Consider the following 18,590-nt stretch of genomic DNA (forward strand, 5'->3'; position numbering starts at 1 on the left):
AAAATATTGGTGATGGTCTGGAATTTTCCATCCTTCCTGTCATTATGTAACTGTAGATTATGAAATTTAAAGTTTTACCTTTGGCTTCGTTGTCATATTATCTATTCCTTTGCTTAGAAGCAGCCCTCAAGCCTCCAGTGTGCCCTGGTATACATTGTGACTTTTATTCATTAGTACATTCTTCCCTCTTGGTGTGGCTGTCCTTTTCTGTGGAGTGTGTCTTCTCCTCACAAAATACTTATCACTCCCTTAACTCTTTCCTTTCTAACTAGCTCTTACATGCCCTATAGCTTAGAATATCTTTGCAACATGTCAAAAATATCTTTGTAACATAAGAACATATGTCATAGTTATATGCTTCCTCAGAGGTTATTGTGGACATACTTTCTAGAAAGAACAGGAATGAAGGACACTAGGTAGACTGGTTGATTGAAAGCTGGGAAACATCAAGAGGTTTTTCATCCAAAGTCTAGCCTCAGCATACCAGGCTAGACTGAGACCCTCAGCACATATGTACAGATGTGCAGCTCAGTCTCCATGTAGGTCCCTCAACAACTGGATTGGGGACTGTTTCTAAAGCTTTTTTGCCTGATTGTAGAATCAATCCATTCCCAACATGACTGCCTGGTTGGCATCAGTGGGAGTGGATGTGTCTAACCCTGTACAGACTTGATGCCCAGGGTTGGGAGATACGTTGGGTGGGGGTTCTCACACTCTATAGAGAAGGGAAGGGGGGATAGTGCAGACTCTCTGAGGGGAGAGCCTGAAAGGGAGGCAGCAATTGGGATGTAATAAATAAATAAGAAAAACATATCTAGCCTGACCCACCAGGAAGCACTGAGGTATGTATTAAAGCTTAGATCTGAACACACCTTGACATACGAAAGCAGATCTTTGTGAAACTTCATCAGTAAGGCTTTATGGCTTTTTCTGGCAGGTGGCAGTTATATGGGCTGGTATCAGGAGTAGATGCGATGAACCAATGCTTCTAAAGTAGGTCATAACTATACTGCAAATAATAGAAATGTGTGACTCACCATATGCCCCCAATTTCTGTTCCCTCTGATGTCTTCCATAAGTCCTTGCCAATATTTTGCCATAAAAGATTTGTGCTGAAGAGCTATCCAGTCATTCCATCTATTAGCGTGTGCTGTTGATTGAAACATCCAGGGATCACTATGCTAAGTATTCTTCCCCTAAGCCCAGACCACACACACACCACACACACACACACCACAACACACACCACACACACTACACAATCGATTATGATCAACTGAGAACAAACTAACATTCTGCCACCATAATTTCTTCCTGAGTAAATTTTTCCTGAAATACCTTACATTTTGAAAGTTAACTCTGCTTCATTAAGGACAAGGACAATGATCTTGACAGCAGGATTTTAGTAAAAGACTCAGACTGATTTTCCCACTATACCACCCACATGAAATTCTTCCTGGTGTTTCCTTTGAAATAAAATCTAAACATTTGTTGCTGTTGGAGTCTTCATGAAGCGAATGCTTTGTCAATCTGAGCTGTTAGAAAACGTCTAGAGAGAAAAAGCAGCACATTAGCAAGTAAAATGAACAGGAAGCGGCTAATTAGGAATCCCCAAACAGAGCCTCTCCCCAGCAAAAGCATTTAACACATTTTTTTTACCATAAGTAAATAATACAATTTTAAAGTTGCAGACGAATAGTCGCCAAAAGACACACCTTAGAAATCATGATGAATCTGTGTGTCAATCTACACACTAAGGATTGTCTGTGGATGTGTTTGAGGCTTTCTGTGTTTACTTGGATAGAGTCCCAAAGAGAAGCTGACTTGCATTCTGAATAATAATTCCTAATTAGCTTCCTGGTCCTGAGCTTTTTCCATTCTACAAATGGCTTCATCTGCCTGCCTGGACGCAGGCTAGAACCTTTTGCCCAAAGAACGTACTGAAATTGCAGAACACGGATACTGAAAATATCATGTTCAAAACACATTATCCCAATTAAGATACGAAAAATTATCTATAGAACTTGTACCTTCTTTAGATTTTAGATTTCTTTAGACTGTCTTTTTTTTTTTTTTACTTTAAATCTTTAACAGTGAATTTTTCCTGTTGTATTTTTCCTTGTATTTTTGGAACTGCTGTACAGTCTCATCAGTCTCAGACTTCTTTGCAGCTACCCTCCTGTTTGTTGCCGTCCATAGAGAGAAATTCCCAAGCAAGTGCTACTAAGAAAATATTTATATGTTTTATTTTGTTTATGTATATGGAAGAGTGGAGACTTTAAAATCTCTTCATCTCCTGAAGCGTGCTGAAGATTCAAATATGGGCTAAATAATTAATTTATATCAGTGATGCTAAATATCTAAGGAGAAGGTGATTTATGCTTCTCTTTGAGAAATGTGCAATACTTAAAATTCTGTCTGGTTGAAAATTTTCAACCATTTGAAATGCAAAATTCATTATGTAGAAGGCACTCTGTACATCAAAATAGAGTCTTATTAAATAACAACATTACTCTGAAGCCATCATATAAACAAGAAGCTCACATCACATCTACAGCACAACTTGTCCTATCTCAACACTTGGAATAAAAATGCACACTACCCTATGTCTTCACAGTTTTATAATCATAGGAAACAAATATATACATATATATATATATATATATATATATATATATATATATATATATTTTTTTTTTTTTTTCTAAAACAAATAATCAGTGGGACATACCAGATGATTCAGTGGGTAAAGAAACTTGCTACCGAGGTGTGTTATTTGAGTCCAATTCCTAGAACTTACATGGTGAGAGAAGAGAACCATTCTCTGACCTCTGTACACATGTGATGACACCAGTGTACCCCTCCCCCAAGAAAATAAACAAGCAAATCTATTTGTTTAAAGTAAGTGCTAATATTTGCATAATATTGTGAATTGTATTAATTATATCTTATTGTTTTTTAAAAGAGCTGAAAGTACATTCAATTATCAATAGTCAAAGCATGTGAAATACAACCATTGAAATATGGTTAATTAGTGAGCCCTCGTATATAAACCCCCAGCTTTCTTTACATATAGATTATTTTGACCACTACCTATAGTGCTGTCTTTCTTCTTAAAAATCAAAAGGACATTCCATTTTTTTAAAAAAATACCATAATCCCTATAATAAATTCTAAAATCCCTAATAAGAGCATTTTTGTTGTGACTTCTACATGCTAATATAAGCTATATGTAAAGCTTATTTTTTATTTATATGATACTACATTTGAAAAAAAATGTCCCTACAGGTAAAGAAGGTAAGACAGAGGTCAAATACTGTTGAAGTATTGACACAGATTTCCTGGTTGCCATTTTCAGTGACACATGAGTAATCCAGTCTCCTACATAGAAACAAAATAGTTTTCTCCAAATATTTGACAATGTCAAGAAGAATAAAATGTAACTATCTAGACCATATTAATAAATGAAGAAACAAACTGGGTTTGTGTTTCTTGAATTTAGTTAATTGTGTTCTTCATGCATAACTTGATTTATATGAGTGTAATTGGAAAATTTTCTCCATCTTATTATTTCTTGGTCATGCTAGAAGTCCAATGACTATCCACTGCTGCAGAAAGCCCACCTGCCTCTGCTGTATGAATGTTCATTACAATAACTGATGGTTTAAATTAAAAAAAAATACATGGGTTGGGACGCAAAGTTGAATGTGAAAGGGGGAAGGGTAGATCTAGGAAGAGCTCAGGGACGGGGCTAAGTGTGATCATACGCATTGTATAAAACATTCAAACAATAAAAATGTTTGTATTAGAACGACACGGTCAGAAGTTAAAGAAGGACTAATAGGAATAAGGGTAATAATTAGTGGTATAATAAATGATTTTAGAAGAAGTCAATGGTTTGGAGACACAAACTACTGAAACAAAGCCAGTCCTCGCTGTAGAAAGGGCAATGATGTGTAAATAGTTAGTTCTGGCCTAATGAATGAGACCATAAAAGGAGATAATGTTATGTGAGGAATCTGTCCTGTGGTATTGTTAAGTTTTTCCATTTTTCCTCCTGTGGTACCAGTCCAATACTGCCTGGTTCATTTCTAATACAGCGGATTTTTTTTCAAAAAGCTCTTATTTATTTCTAGGATATGAAATATTCTTCAAAGACTCATGTTCAACTTGGTCCCAGTTGCAGCAGCAGCGATGGAGACTTGGAAGCTTGTTTAATTATGAATGTTTTAACCATATCAATGACTGATTCATTGGTACATTTAAAGGTAAATGGACTACTCAGGTGAGAAGTGAGGGGACCATTAGAGCTTGTAAGTTATTGGCACATGCCTTTGAAAGGAAAATGTTGCCTCTAGATTCTTGTAGACCCTTATACTCTCCTCTCCCTCTCTCTTTCCCTAGTCTTAGACCCAGCTCTAACCTTATCTTTAGCCCCAGTCACAGGGACAAAGAAATCGAGTTCAAAGCTGGATGACCTTAGATGAAATTATTCATTCTTATATACCTTCTCTAGCAGCCAAATGGCGTATCTAGCAGATAAATGCACATCGTTTGTGATGGTTATTTGAAGACCAGTCTTCACATGTTAGAGCTAATATGTGACGACGCATTATTTCTTTAGCAACTTCCTTCTACCACATTATACTGCCGTGATGTTCAGGCGCACTACAGGGCCAGAAACAGTGGGCCCAGGAGGCCATGGCTGGAAATGCTTGTAACTATGACCCACATTAAATCTCTCCTCCTTGAAGTTGGTGTTCTTGGGTATTTTGTCATAGTGGGGAAAGCAAGATGACTAATACAGCTTATGAAGATCCATTGTTATGGTGTAAAAATTGGTCCAAAACTCATGTTGAGATACAGCTGCTGTTGTTGTTGGTTTTTTGTTTTTTGTTTTGTTTTTTTTTTTTAAACTGGGAAACTATGAGGTGAATGTTAGTCTAAGCAAGTTCTTGGGAATGGATTTAAAGGTGAATTTAGCCATTGGTTCTAATTTGAGCACTTTGCTTTCCCCACCCCCACAGATTAGTCCATTGAGGCTGCCATAATTTGCCTACCACAATGGAGTGGTGAAATTATGAACTCCTTCTCCTTTAAGTTGCTTCTGTTGGGTATTTGATCATTACAAAGGAAAAAAAAAAAAGAAAGTACCACAAGCATATTCGCCCTCCTTTCTGCCATGTGAGAACCTCATTTTTATTTTTTTGCAAAGAGTAAGCTTCATGCCAAAACCCTAATCTAGGACAGCAGGAGACTAGAACTAGCAAATAAATTTTCTTGTTTATAATTTACCCACTCTCAGGTATGCTAACATAACAAAAACATAAATAAGAAATCATTGCTAGGAAAAACATTGGTTCTAATATTTGGTCTTCAATCAAGGTTCCTAATAAGGATTTCCTAAATTCTTTGTAATTTCCTGTACAGAATCTAACAGAATCTTAAGTATCTTGATATTCCCTGAATGACAGAAACTGGCTTGTCCTCAGAAAAATCAGGGTATAATTAGCAACTTGGAACTTTCAGCTTTCTCCTCACACTCAAGAGAGTAGAGAGAAGATGTAAGAAAAGTGACTCAGTTGATGATAAATGACTCTGAATCACTCATTCATCATGCCTACACGAAGTCTCCACCAATATCCCAAGGCCTTTGTGTTCAATGGAACATTCAAACTGCTGATGATGTTAAAGTGCTGGGAACTCAGGTGCACCTAGAAAGGGTATGGAAGCATCACTGTCTGCCGCTGGCTACAGCAGCCTGACCATTTTCCTAGACAACCCATTGTTATTTGCACCACTCTGGAATTCTCCCCTTTAGCTATCCCTGGATTCTTTTCTATGAACTCTCTAAAACCAAGCAAGCCTTTCTTTGTATTCCTAAAGCCACTCTAGCTAGCAATTGACCAAAGCAGAGAACGAGACTATAAAACTCTCCAAATATTAGCTATATCTCACACAACCTCTGCGGATCTTGTGAACCTACAATTTGTGAATGGCATCTGAAGTAACACTCGTTCCCTGGAGCAGGGCTCTCAACGTGTGGACTCTGTACTCATTCTGATTAGTGCCAGGCTGAGCTGAATTGAAAAAAATGCAGCTGCCCTCTGAGAAGAGCTGGATATGCTATTGATGTGGAAGAAGCCGGTACATTTGGTGTGAGGGAGTGATCTGAGTCGATGTGGATGCAGACAAAAAGCAATTTAGTGTTCACCTCCTGCAGCTGGAAATGCCCAGTGATTTGTGGATGTAGGTGGACTGGAACACCAAGTAGTTCTGTGGCTACAATATTTGATTCTTGGTCCGTATAATGTTTTATCCCAGAGAACCCTGTGTCCTTTTGTCAGTCTGTCCCTCACATATTGATTTTAGTTTTGTCTTCCAGACACATGAAGCACTAAGCTCTCTCTACTTGGAGAAGTCACGTTTTCTCACTTGGTAGTTCAAATATGATCTCTACACAGATGTTTTCCCTGGATGTTTAGCCTAGTACAGACTATTCCTCACCTCAGCTCTGCAACATCAGCCCATGAGAACACAGTTTCTCCTTCCCCACCTAAACCAGTGCTGGTTGTTTGGTTGTTGTTAATTTTATTTAATTACACACTTAGGATATTGTACTCACTGATTAAATTCTTTTAGAGTTTTCATTTGGTATAATAAGTTATTTTTCATTTTGGTTATTTATTAATTAAGCATATAGACATGTACTAATGCATTTTATCTTCCACAGTTGAGAGAGTCTTCTGTGTTTCAATAGTAGTCTTGGGGACAAAGACAAAAATCCCTAGAAAATTAAGGAATTGTATCTATTGAAGGCTTTTAGACTTATGACTGCCACATAACTTCTTACTGGGGTTGTAGGCTTGCTCATCTTCCCTGGGAATTTTGGAATAGCTCGTTCTTGCAATGATCTAAATACATAGCCTCACACCCTTATACTCTATCTTCTATTTATCAACTATCTGTGTCTGTCATGTGGACCAAACACTCTCTCCAATTTCTCATATAGTCAATTCTCAAGAATCATTAAGAGGTGGGGCCTAGCAGGATTTCTTCTTGTCATACAGGACATGCTCTTGAATGGACACGGGGATCCTAGTTTCTTTCTCTTTGTGTTTCCAGGACAAGAGGCAAGATGGTTTACTCTGCCACATCTATGAACCCACAGACATGCACCAGAGCCCCAATACAGTGTACCTCATCATCTTCAAAATAGCAAGCCTTTTCTTTCTGCAGATTGATTAATATAAAGTTATTTTCCAGTAATAGAAAACTAACAGTACACATCCACACATATACTATGTGTACACATACAGTGGCAGGTTTATATAGTTTAAATCTGTGTGTACAGTGTATGTATACATCCATATCCATGTAGGAGTATATGTGTATGTGCCTCTATATAACAAACTGTTTCAAAGAAAGGGCCTCGGCTCTGCTTTTTAGGAACCCCTAATTAACAACCTGACAGTACACATGTGCCATCTTAGACTGCTGTTCTTTCCACCCACACTGCATAATTTCCTTCATAGAAATACATATTCCAATTTGATAAGCATGATGTCAACTTACCCCGATTTAATTCTGAGTCCCTGTACCCTACACTGTTTTTACTTACCAATAATTTTGGTATTTAAATATATCATGCTCACTAAAGTATGACAATTTGTTAAACATATCTCTTATTGTTCTACTCACTTGATGCACTTAAACGTATAGACTGTCCCTATTAAAAAATGACCAGCATTTCATCCACACATGTAATCAAAGATACTTTTATATTTGCTTAATATAAAATTCCTGTAAATGTACTTATATCCTCCCACATCTATATATCTGTTTCCATGACTAGCAATAAGTATTAACATATAGAATACCTTCCTAGATATGAAAAATGCATCAAATAGCAACCAAAATGTATAGTTTTGTGCCCCATTCAGGCACAGGTTGGTTCTTGCAGGCACAGGGAATACAATGGCTATGTAGCCTCTCTTAAAATAGGAACTGGCTTTCTATTTACTTAAAGCTCTGTTCTGTGTGAAGGAAATGCAGTTGAGGACCCCCTTCCAAATACGAGATCCATCTCCTTCACCATCTTATACTACTTACTAATCACTCAAACATTTATAGCATGCACTTCTATAGATGTTATAACATACAGAATTGATTAAAGATGGAAGTCTGAAAGTAGATTATATGAACACAAAAATAATTCGCATTCTTGAGTCTCCCCCAAGTAAACAAAGAAATAGAAGTATTTTGGAGTAGTCAGAAAATAAAGTCTTCAGGAAAATGTAGCAGGAAACCACGCAAATTGTAGAAGCCAAATTATATAAAGAGTAATATAGTATTACAGTGCATTTATTAATCTGGGAATCATTTACCATCAGATTCTATAAACTCTTTAACATCGAGAAGAGCTCACTGACTTCCTCTGAGAAATCATAGAGCTGGGACTTTAGCAGTCATACGCAATGTAACACATGAGTTGTGCAGAGAAACTAAACGAGGCTGCAGTGGGGCCCATTTGAAGAGAAAATATAAATGAGCGACAATGTATTTCTGGTATCTCTTCTAGTATGTTACTTCAAAATGGAACAAACCACTGGCTAATAAATTTATGTACTGCAATGTGGGAACATAGGACCTAGTCTGAGAAGAAATATTTTTGTTTCATTGAAAAGAAACTACTTTTCAGGTAGAAATCCAATGGGAATGTGAAGGTTATGTGTGAAAATGATCTTACTAAAGCAGAATTGCCATCCTGGAACAATGCACCATTGCTGTATGCTATGTTTCAATAACATAATCTGAATGTCACAAGTCAGAGGAACTGTAATGCAAACCGGACCCCCAGAGAGAGCAACTTCTGTGCCACCTAGACAGGAAAAGGCCCTTTAGCTTTCCACTTCAGTGAACGCTTATCTTGCTTCCTTTTTTTTTTTTTTTAACACTCCTCTCCTCACAGTCTCTGATTTCTATGTAACAAGTTAAAAATAGTCGACTTGTATGGTGTCAGCATGCAAGAAGCTGAGTCGACACAAGGTGATGGCTGGTGTTCAACTACATTGTGTTCCAGGCATTCTGTATACCATATAGATTCCCTGTGGGAGCTCACTGGGTGAAGAAAAGTAGCAATATGTACCTCAGCCTTAGAACTGTCATGTTACCATGGTGTGGGTGGTACGGTGTGATGGAGGCTTATCATGGCTTCAGGGTGTGATTTCTTGTCAACTGAGAGTTCATCACAATCAACACCATGCCTAGCCAGTGATCAACTATTCCCATACTACTGTTTAGAAGTACTAGTTTCTTCCTTTTATCTCTGAAACACTCTTTGTTTTTTAATGTTAGTTCTGTCTTGAGAAGACTGATCTATTACATGGGTAAAAATCAGTTCCCAAGATGAAATATTTGAGGAACTCTCTTAAAGATGTATTTCTCTACTTCTGTCGACAGTGAAATAGTCTCCTATTTAGTATTTAGGAAGGAATAACCTCCTGTCTCAGTCCTATAAATACACAAAAATTATTTATATATATTTTGAAAAAATACTAAATTGTTTGTATGCACTTGTTTCTTTGTGGAGCGTGTACACATTAGTTGCCAAGGGAGAACAAAAAATGGCTGGGAGTCCGAGCCCCTGAAGAAGGGAATTATGTAGGATTTTTAACTGCTTAATATGAGTACTGAAACCCCAACTCAAGTCTGCTGCAAAACCAGCACACATTATTAACCACAGTGGCATCTGTTCAACCCCTATTGTTTTTACTAATTCACAAACTATTCTTCACGTATGTTGATGTTTCTAAATAGAATTCTTCTGATATAAAATATAACTCATCCAATAATGAGCACCCTAAGGTCACCCTGTTGTAGTTTTTAATTGCTGCCATCCAGGATCCGTCAATTAAAATAATCTTAAACTTATGGTTCATGGAAAGTATTTTTTCTTCTTCTCTCTAATTTTTAGTTTATCCCCTTTCCACACTAAAATCTCCCAGCTCTAAAACTGCCAAGTATACAAGGGGACTTAGAAGCACTTGTTGAAAAATTAGTACAGTTCATGGTTGACACACAGTCCAGAATCCACTATATGTCATCCACTATATGTCATCCAGATTCAATCAGAACTTATTAAGCAAGAGTATGAATAAACACACTGAATGAATTTTAGATTTTCAAATATTATATAAGGCTGGATACTTCCTTTGCTGGACTTATACTGCTTATAACATTAATTTATAACCAAACATTCTTCAGGCACCAACAGTGATTTAGAAGTTCCAGAAACTGGTCATTATTTTACTTTTGTGGCAAGGTAAGAATAGCTTTCTAGCAGATGCATATTTTCAACTTGCAAAGTGCTACTCGCCAAGAATAATGATGTACCTTTAAGTAGAAACAAGTCATTATCAAGCTATCAAGCCCCTAACATCCCCCTTGTTATTTTCTATGAACACACTCAATGGGATGGTTAACCAACAGACTACAGTTTAATGGAAAATAAAACCATGGCCAGAAAGAATTCAACAATAAGACAGCTCAAGGCTGGCTGCTGTTCAAGATAGTCTACAGCTGAGAATATGGCAAATTCATTCCACATTTGTCGTAAACATCCCACATCAGCTACACCTACATGCATGCTGTCAGACTCAAAATATAGATTTGGGATGTAATGAATCTACATACAGCATCTTTATAGCCATACTTTTCATTTCTATTGTTTGAGGACAGGTGGGTCTCAGTTATCCCCTTACAAAGCATTTTAAAATCAGACTTTGTAATTTTTTCAAAGATTATTTTATAATGTATTTGTAAAAGTGTTTGCTTTCATGTACACATCTCATCACAAGTATACTAAGTAAACCTTGGAAACCAGAAAAAGATGTTAGATCCTCTAGAGCTATAGTTACCAAAAGTTGGGAGCTACCATATAGGTTCTGGGAACTGAACCTGGGTCCTCTGGAAGAATGGCAATTACTCTTAACCACTGAGCCACTTTTCCAGCATGTGAACTCAGACTTTGTACAAGCTTTGCATTTTTATACATCTCCAACTCTGCATCCCTTCATTAGGATGATTCTGCTTAACATGTTTTAACCAGTACATTTGAGATTAGACAAGCTCTCTTGATTTTGGTTTCACACTGTCAATGAGGTACACTTCCATGAGAGATTCATGACCCTGCTGCTAAGTCAAAGAAAAACAGAAAACAGCACCCAGAGCAGATGCTGGTAGGCAATTTTAAGACTCATCCCTCTTCTACACTGTCAGGTGTTCAAATTCAAGTAGAAACCTATTATCAACAGCCTAACGCCAGTACTTCCCACAGAACAAATCTCAATGTTCATTACTACTTATGACAGTGGGTTTCTACAAACCTGTGGGTCACACCCAGTTTGAGGGTCAAACAACCTTCCACAGGGACAAATAAAACCATAGGACAATACAGATATGTATATACGATTCATAACAGTAGCAAAGTTATAGTTATAAAGAAGCAATGAAAATAATTTTGTGGTTTGGGTGGTCAGCACACATGAGGAACAGTATTAAAGAGTTATAGATAAGAACAGTTGAGAACCACTGACTTATGGATTTAATTTACCCATAGTTCTTTTATCTTCAGAAATAATCACTCATGTATACTCAATTTTATTAATCATTTTCAAACTCCCTATTAGTACAAAGGCTTTACACTAAAAGAAATTGGAACAGAATTAAAAAGATGTGATACGTAACACAAAAGGTTTTATAGGTAGCACAGTAAATTAGAAGTTTCAACACACAAGTTAGGGAGTTCATTCTGCTAAAACATGAGGTGAAAGCAGGAACTTGGCAAAGTTGTATGCATAGTCGCATGGATAAAATAATTTAGTTGGAAATTACTCTTTTTAATAGTAAAGTTCCCATACTCTGTAGTCGATTTCTGAGGTGAATAAGACCACAAATCCCAATTGAAACACCCTCTAGCCCCCAACCAATTACATTGTGGCAGTAGTATGTAAAAATCATGAGAGGGGAAAGGTTGGGGATGAGGAAGGACTGAATGCAGGTAATGAATACAAATTGTGAAAGAGGATATAAAGTTAATTGTTTTTCTAGTTCTTACACTGTCATGGACTTTTCATTTTTGGTGAGGAATATATTCATAAAATATATTCCATATTGAAGCATATAATCCAATATAAAACTTCTCTCTGCAAATAAACGGTTGTTCTAACTTGGTTCATTGAGTTCATTGAGTTGTATGGTTTTTGGTCTGGCTAATTTGTGTGTGTGAGTGGGTTTTTTTTTTTTTTTAATTTGCAACCTTTTAAAAATGTTTTAATTTTTAAAATGTTTTAATTTTTATTGGATATTTTATTTATTTACATTTCAAATGTTATCCTCTTTCCTGGTTTAACCTCTGGAACCCTCCTATCCCATTCCCTGCTCCCCCTGTCTCTATGAGGGTGCTCTCCCACCCACTCCTGCCTCCTTGCCCTGGCATCACACTACACTGGGGCATCAAGTCTTCCCAGGACCAAGGGCCTCTCTTCCCATTGATATCCAACAAGGCCATCCTCTGCTACATATGAGGCTGGAGCCATGGGTTCCCTCCATGAGTGGTACTCTTTGGTTGGTTTTTTAGTCCCTAAGAGCTCTATGGGGGAGGTGTCCAGTTGGAAGTCTTAAAAGGAAAAGAGGATTTTGGCAACATTTACAAACCTTACTGGATTATGTGTCATACACAGTGGACAGCAACAAAAAACAGGTGAGTGTTCGAATCACAGGAATACTGCATTTTACACAGTATTAAGGAAAAGCAAGGGGTTATTACATGAGTACATCCAGAACAGTCGAGACTCGATTGTCTTCAAATAACAGTCCTAATGTGAAAACTAGACTACTTCTTTTTGTAAATAATATATCCTAATATAATTAATCACTATAGAATCAGAAAGAACAAAAGAAAGATTGAAAGCAAGCTTGCTTTCCTGTTAGGAGATAGGTTTAAGTGAGGGAAAGAAGTTAAACAGTCATCACTGACAAAGAAGTCCTCATTGGAATAGAAAGTGATGATGTACAAGTATAACGATAAAAGACTGCTAACATTTGGTCTACTTTTACTTGATTTAAAAAACCCAGTCATAATCATTTAAGAAAATAGTCACCTTATCATAAGAAATAGAGAGAAAAAAACCCACTAGATTAGGCCAGAAGCATTAGGAAACATTAACTAACTCAGGATGAAGTAGAGATGATGTAGCTTATTAATTTTACTAGGGTAGTTAACAGCTCCTGGCTGTTTCAAGGGCTAATGTAGAGATCATGAATTCCTGTATATCGAGGGAGAGTGACTCGATTTTCTGTCTATTCATAACAAGGGGGATGCAAGCTGTGCTAATTAAGGGACTGTCATCTAAACTTCACTGCCCCAGAGGGCAGTGGAGAAATCATTGAGCAATCAATTACAATTACAGATAACTGAGAACAGAGCAGAGACTAGCACGCCTTCCAGAGAACAATTTTGTTTCAAGATAACTAAAGAGTGCGGTAGATAAGACGGACCTTCAGGGATGCAGATCACACAGACCGCAGCAGCGGCTCCTTTTCATCTGAAATCAAGAACTTGGCCATTGACCTCAGTGTTCTACTAGAGCATATGGCACAAAGGACGTCTTTACAATTACTAGCATTAAAATAGACTTTTTTTTTCACACGTAACTCTCCTTACACTGCAGATATTTTAGACATTTTCTTTTACATTCACAAGTACCCAATTTCACAGACTCGAATGATACAGAAGCAGTCTCTAGATTCTCCACAGCTGTGCACATAAATAATCTTATCAGTCACCTCCTAACAAATGCCTGCAGGAGACGGAACACCGCCAAAATAATCACTCTGGTCTTATAATGAGTGATAAAATCAATCTTGGCAACCAATTTAATGTGTTGATGTGTTTGGCATAATTTCCCAGGATGGATGCAATGGGTATTATAACCTACCATAAAAAGGATAATAGTCTTCACCCCTAAATGTGACGCACATTCACTTGGTATCAATTTTCCAAAAATTGAATGGCATTATTTGTTTTAACTAAGGGTATGTCTTTAAATGAATGCTTAATGCAAGGGCTGCATATAGCATTCTACTGTGAATCTTGCTATATTTTGTTTTCCGATAAAAAAATTTAAAAATTAATAACATAACACTTTTTTGGACTCAGTATTTTATAGAAATGCTATTAATTCAACTGAGGAGTTCAATAATAAAACACATCTATCAGTACTTTGACTAAAATGTCACAAAATTCCTAAAACCTGAGTTAGAAATTTAAAACTATTAATAATAGCACTTCTTATCAAGTGAGTTTTTACTCTCACATGAAAGAGAAGAAAGGTTTTTAGTTAGACAATTATAGTGCAAATAAAAGTCATAGTAAATACAGCATAAGCAATCAGCTAGACTACATAGATATTTAGATTTTTACCATTGCATTTGCATTGACAAAAATGATCTTGTCCTAAATGTATCTCAATAACTGATTGAGTCATAACTGAAAATAAATGTAAGTCAAGCATATAAAAAGATAAGGTACCCATGAAAGTTCCCTCAGATACAAAATATGTCCAACACATCAACTTTAGTACATTAGGGTTATCTTTGGAGAAGTAAATGACTCAATGTTTAGATTTCTTTCCTCATTGCCTCAAAATAATCATGACTGAAACATATTCACTAACAATAGAGATTGGTAGCAGTGAAAACACTGGCTCATTCCTTAAGTAGTCATAGGAAAAGTCTCCAGAACCATGATAGAGCCAAAATATCCAGAAGGAAGATGGAACTATCCACTGAGGCAACAGAGATCACATAATTATTTCAGGAAGATAATGACAGAGTGAAATTTGTTCTCCAGAGCTGGAGTCTCTGCACTTGGCCCTTGTTAGTAGACAGTAGTCTTTAGCAGTACGGGGAAAGGAAGAGATAGAGTATAATGAAGAGAAGCTTCAGAATATCTTTGCTCTAGAAATGTAGACACTTCATGGAGAACTCTGCCTAAAGATGTGCCTTCTAAATTCTAATGCACAGAGAGTTAAAGATTACATTAAGGAAGGAAATTGTAAGGAAGGAAAAGAGGCTGAGGGAAAGGAGGTCCAGCAGCAGGACCAAATTGGGATCCAGCTCAAGGGGAGGCGCCAAGGCCTGACACTATTACTGATGCTATGGTGTGCTTACAGATAGGAGCCTAGCATGGCTGCCCTTTGAGATGCCCAACAAGCAGCTAAAAGAGTTAGTTGCAGATACTTACACACAACCAAAGGACAGAAACTGGGGACCTGTGGTTGAATTAAGGAAGAAGCTGAGGAGGAGGGCAACCCTGTAAGAGGACCAGCAGTCTCTATTAACCTGGACCCCTGAAATCTCTCAGTCACTGGACCACCAACCAGGCAGCATACACCAGCTGATATAAGGTCTCTAACACATATACAGCAGAGGACTGCAGGGTCTGGGTTCAGTCAGAGAAGATGCACCTAACCCTCAAGAGATCGGAGGCTCCAGGGAGATTGGGAGGTATGATGGTGTGAAAGGGTGAGGGGAAACATCTTTGTGAAGATGGGGGCATGGGGGAGAGGAGGTATGAAATGTGGAACAGTCAACAGTCAGAGGGTGGACCCAGAGGGGGATAAAACCTAGAGTGGAAAAAAAATAAAGTTATAAAAAAAGAGAGAGAAATAAATTGTATTATGTGAATTGAAGGTGTTTTTTATTTAATAGCTTTTGCTAAGTCATTCACTTCTCCTATTACACAAACCTCAAGGAAGTGACAGAAGACTTGCACAAACTGAACACAAATACTTACAAATGCTTCCAGCTGAAAATTTGGATAGCACAGTTTAACACAATATAATAGAGTAAATACATTTCCAGTAAATGCTTAATCTTTCATTAGCCATCCTGGGATTCTCACTCATCTTCGTTAGAAATATTTTCTATGAAGACTTCACTTCAATTTGAATAATATGCAAAGAAAAGTTATCATTCAAAGTAGAAATTAATAAGTAGAATGCAGAAGGAAAAATATGGACAGAACTATTTTATCCATTCAATTGCATATTATGACTGCTCTCGGTAAGTGTAAAACAAAAAGTTTTAAATGGAGTCCAAGATTCAAAGAGCATAATGAAAAATATCCCAGTCAGATCACCAAATACTTTATATTTCAATTTAACAGTTTTATTTCCAAAATCATTTTCTGTGAATGTTTATAATCTCTGGGATTTATTAATTAACTATAACATAAGATTTATAGCTTCTAAGTATAATGAATGTGATCACCTAGAATTTTTTTTAAAAAAATTATTACAGACATCTGTATTAAAAGTGTTCTGTCATATGTATTTATCAGAGTAACAATTCACTACATGATATTTTAAGTGAACGTGTCTTTGTAGCGAAAGCTAGACCATGAGTCACCAGAGGGAGTACGCATGTGAGGAGGGAGGCACACTGTCTTTTCTATCAGACAGCTGAAGATAAAGTAAAATTTCACAGATTCAAACACAGCTTTCAACAAATTCAAATCCTAACCAGGGATATATGAATGAAAGTGTATTTTACTTTTTGCTTTAGAAATATTCTTCCCTCCCTCCACCCTCCCTCTCCATTTTCCTCCCCTTCCCTCTCTCTCCCTCCCTCTTTGTATCCCCCTCTCTCACGTTTGCATGAGTATTTAGGTTTCACCTAGGTTACTCACAATCTAATAATCATGAAGTTAAAAAATAAGACATTTGATAAATAATACCAGCTAGAGAGAAGAGAACAGTTTAAAGGTTGGGGTTGTTGTGTATGTTGGAGACAGGTGGAAATGAAGAAAGAACTTTAGATTCAACACATGGTAGCTTCAGAGGTGAAATAAAAAGAAAGACTAAAATTATCGAGGAAAGTCAAAGGAAGGGATTAGCCTCTAATCTGTGCTGTAAAGTAACAACGGGAAGCATCCATCTCAATTCCAGGGAGAGAAAGCAAGAAAGAAAAGGAATTCACACAGGAGTTACCTTTGGACTATGTCCTCTCCATTCCAGCAGGGCCTTCCTTCTGCAGCAGCCAACTCATTAACACAAAGCTGGTCAGCCAGGCCACCATAGAAGGACCTGTGCAGCCTAAGGCTATTGATGAATTCTCTGAATGATGAAAAACAAAAAACAAAAAATGTAAAATCTACAGAAGAGATATACATAAATATCACCACACACACAACTTATAGAAAGCTATAGTTAACTTATTTTCATATATTTCACATATTTTTCTAACAAGCAGTAAAAACACATTATTCTATAAAATATTACTATCCTAATATTTAAATTTATTTGTAGCTGTGAGTCTTATTTTAAAGACAGACGTTATTAAAACCCATGCACCTACACACACACACACACACACACACACACACACACACACTATTCAGTCTTCTTAAACCCCTCCCTAGCTATTGGCATCTAAACACAGTAACCTAACACTCTATTTTTTATTCCAAGTGGGAAATGTGAGACACTTACAACTCCCTAATAAATTGCCTATTGAATAAAAGTTTAGAAAACTTATCTCACACTTCTGAGTCTTTGGTGACAAAGAACACAAAGTAATATGTTTTACTATACATGATTCAAGCCCTATATATATAAAATATTAAAATAAAATTTAACTGAGTCAAGACTAATTTGTGTGTCACCTAAGGTTTTGTTTTGTTTTCCTGATTCACACCCTATTCTCTTGCTCCTGAGGATTATAGAAGGGAAAATTCAATGATAATGAAGGATTTTGCTTTTTTTTTTTTTTTTTCTTAAAAGACCAAAACTTTTAAAATTAGGTCTTGGAAGGATAAACAATGTTTGCTTTGCAAATTCAAGGGCCATTGATAACCAAAATTCATAAAACCTAGGCAACTGTGATAACCACCTGTAATCTAAACACATAGGAAGCAGAGACAGAGTATCTCAGAGGCAAGCGTGATGATTGGACTAACCAGAATCAGTGAGCTCTGGTCAGCAAGAGACTGCCTCAACAGCTAACATGGAGAAGGACACCAACATCACTAACAGATCTCCAAAGTATGTGTTAAACATGTACATAAATGTGTACCTACATACATGTGAGCTGCAATACACAATACACACACATACACAATCAAGAGTTAATTTGTAAAGTAAGAACTTTAAGATAATTTCTAATGAAGGTCATTGAGGTGACATCATTCACTGATATATACAAGAAAGGAAGAAACAGCCTTTTCTTAGTGTCCCACCAAATACTTACAGCCACTTTTACCCCATTCAGTGTTTTCATGTTTCCTGACACACTCCCTAGTCTACTGTGTGTGTGTTGTCTGTGTCTGCGTGGATGTGTTGTGTGTTATGTGTGTGCTGTGTGTGTTGTATGTGTGTCTGTGTGTTGTGTGTGTCTGTGTGTGCTGTGTGTGTCTGTGTGTGTTGTGTCTACGTGTATTGTGTGTGTTGTTTGTGTGTTTCTGTTTGTGTTCTGTGTGTTGTGTGTGTCTGTGTGTTGTGTGTCTGTGTGTATGCTGTGTGTGTCTG

At 36.9% G+C, this 18,590-nt stretch overlaps 1 protein-coding gene across 1 annotated transcript in view; it reads right to left on the minus strand.

Annotated features, from left to right (window-relative positions):
- The window catches only part of Gpc5 (glypican 5), a 1,248,052-nt gene that overhangs the window by 946,064 nt on the left and 283,398 nt on the right, over positions 1-18,590 (minus strand). The window contains exon 5 of the mRNA XM_034498469.2: positions 17,055-17,180. Within this exon, the coding sequence (XP_034354360.1) occupies positions 17,055-17,180 (126 nt within the window). The remainder of the gene's footprint in view (positions 1-17,054; positions 17,181-18,590) is intronic.

This window comes from Arvicanthis niloticus, chromosome 3 (genome assembly GCF_011762505.2).
Source record: "Arvicanthis niloticus isolate mArvNil1 chromosome 3, mArvNil1.pat.X, whole genome shotgun sequence".
NCBI classification, from domain to species: Eukaryota; Metazoa; Chordata; class Mammalia; order Rodentia; family Muridae; genus Arvicanthis; species Arvicanthis niloticus.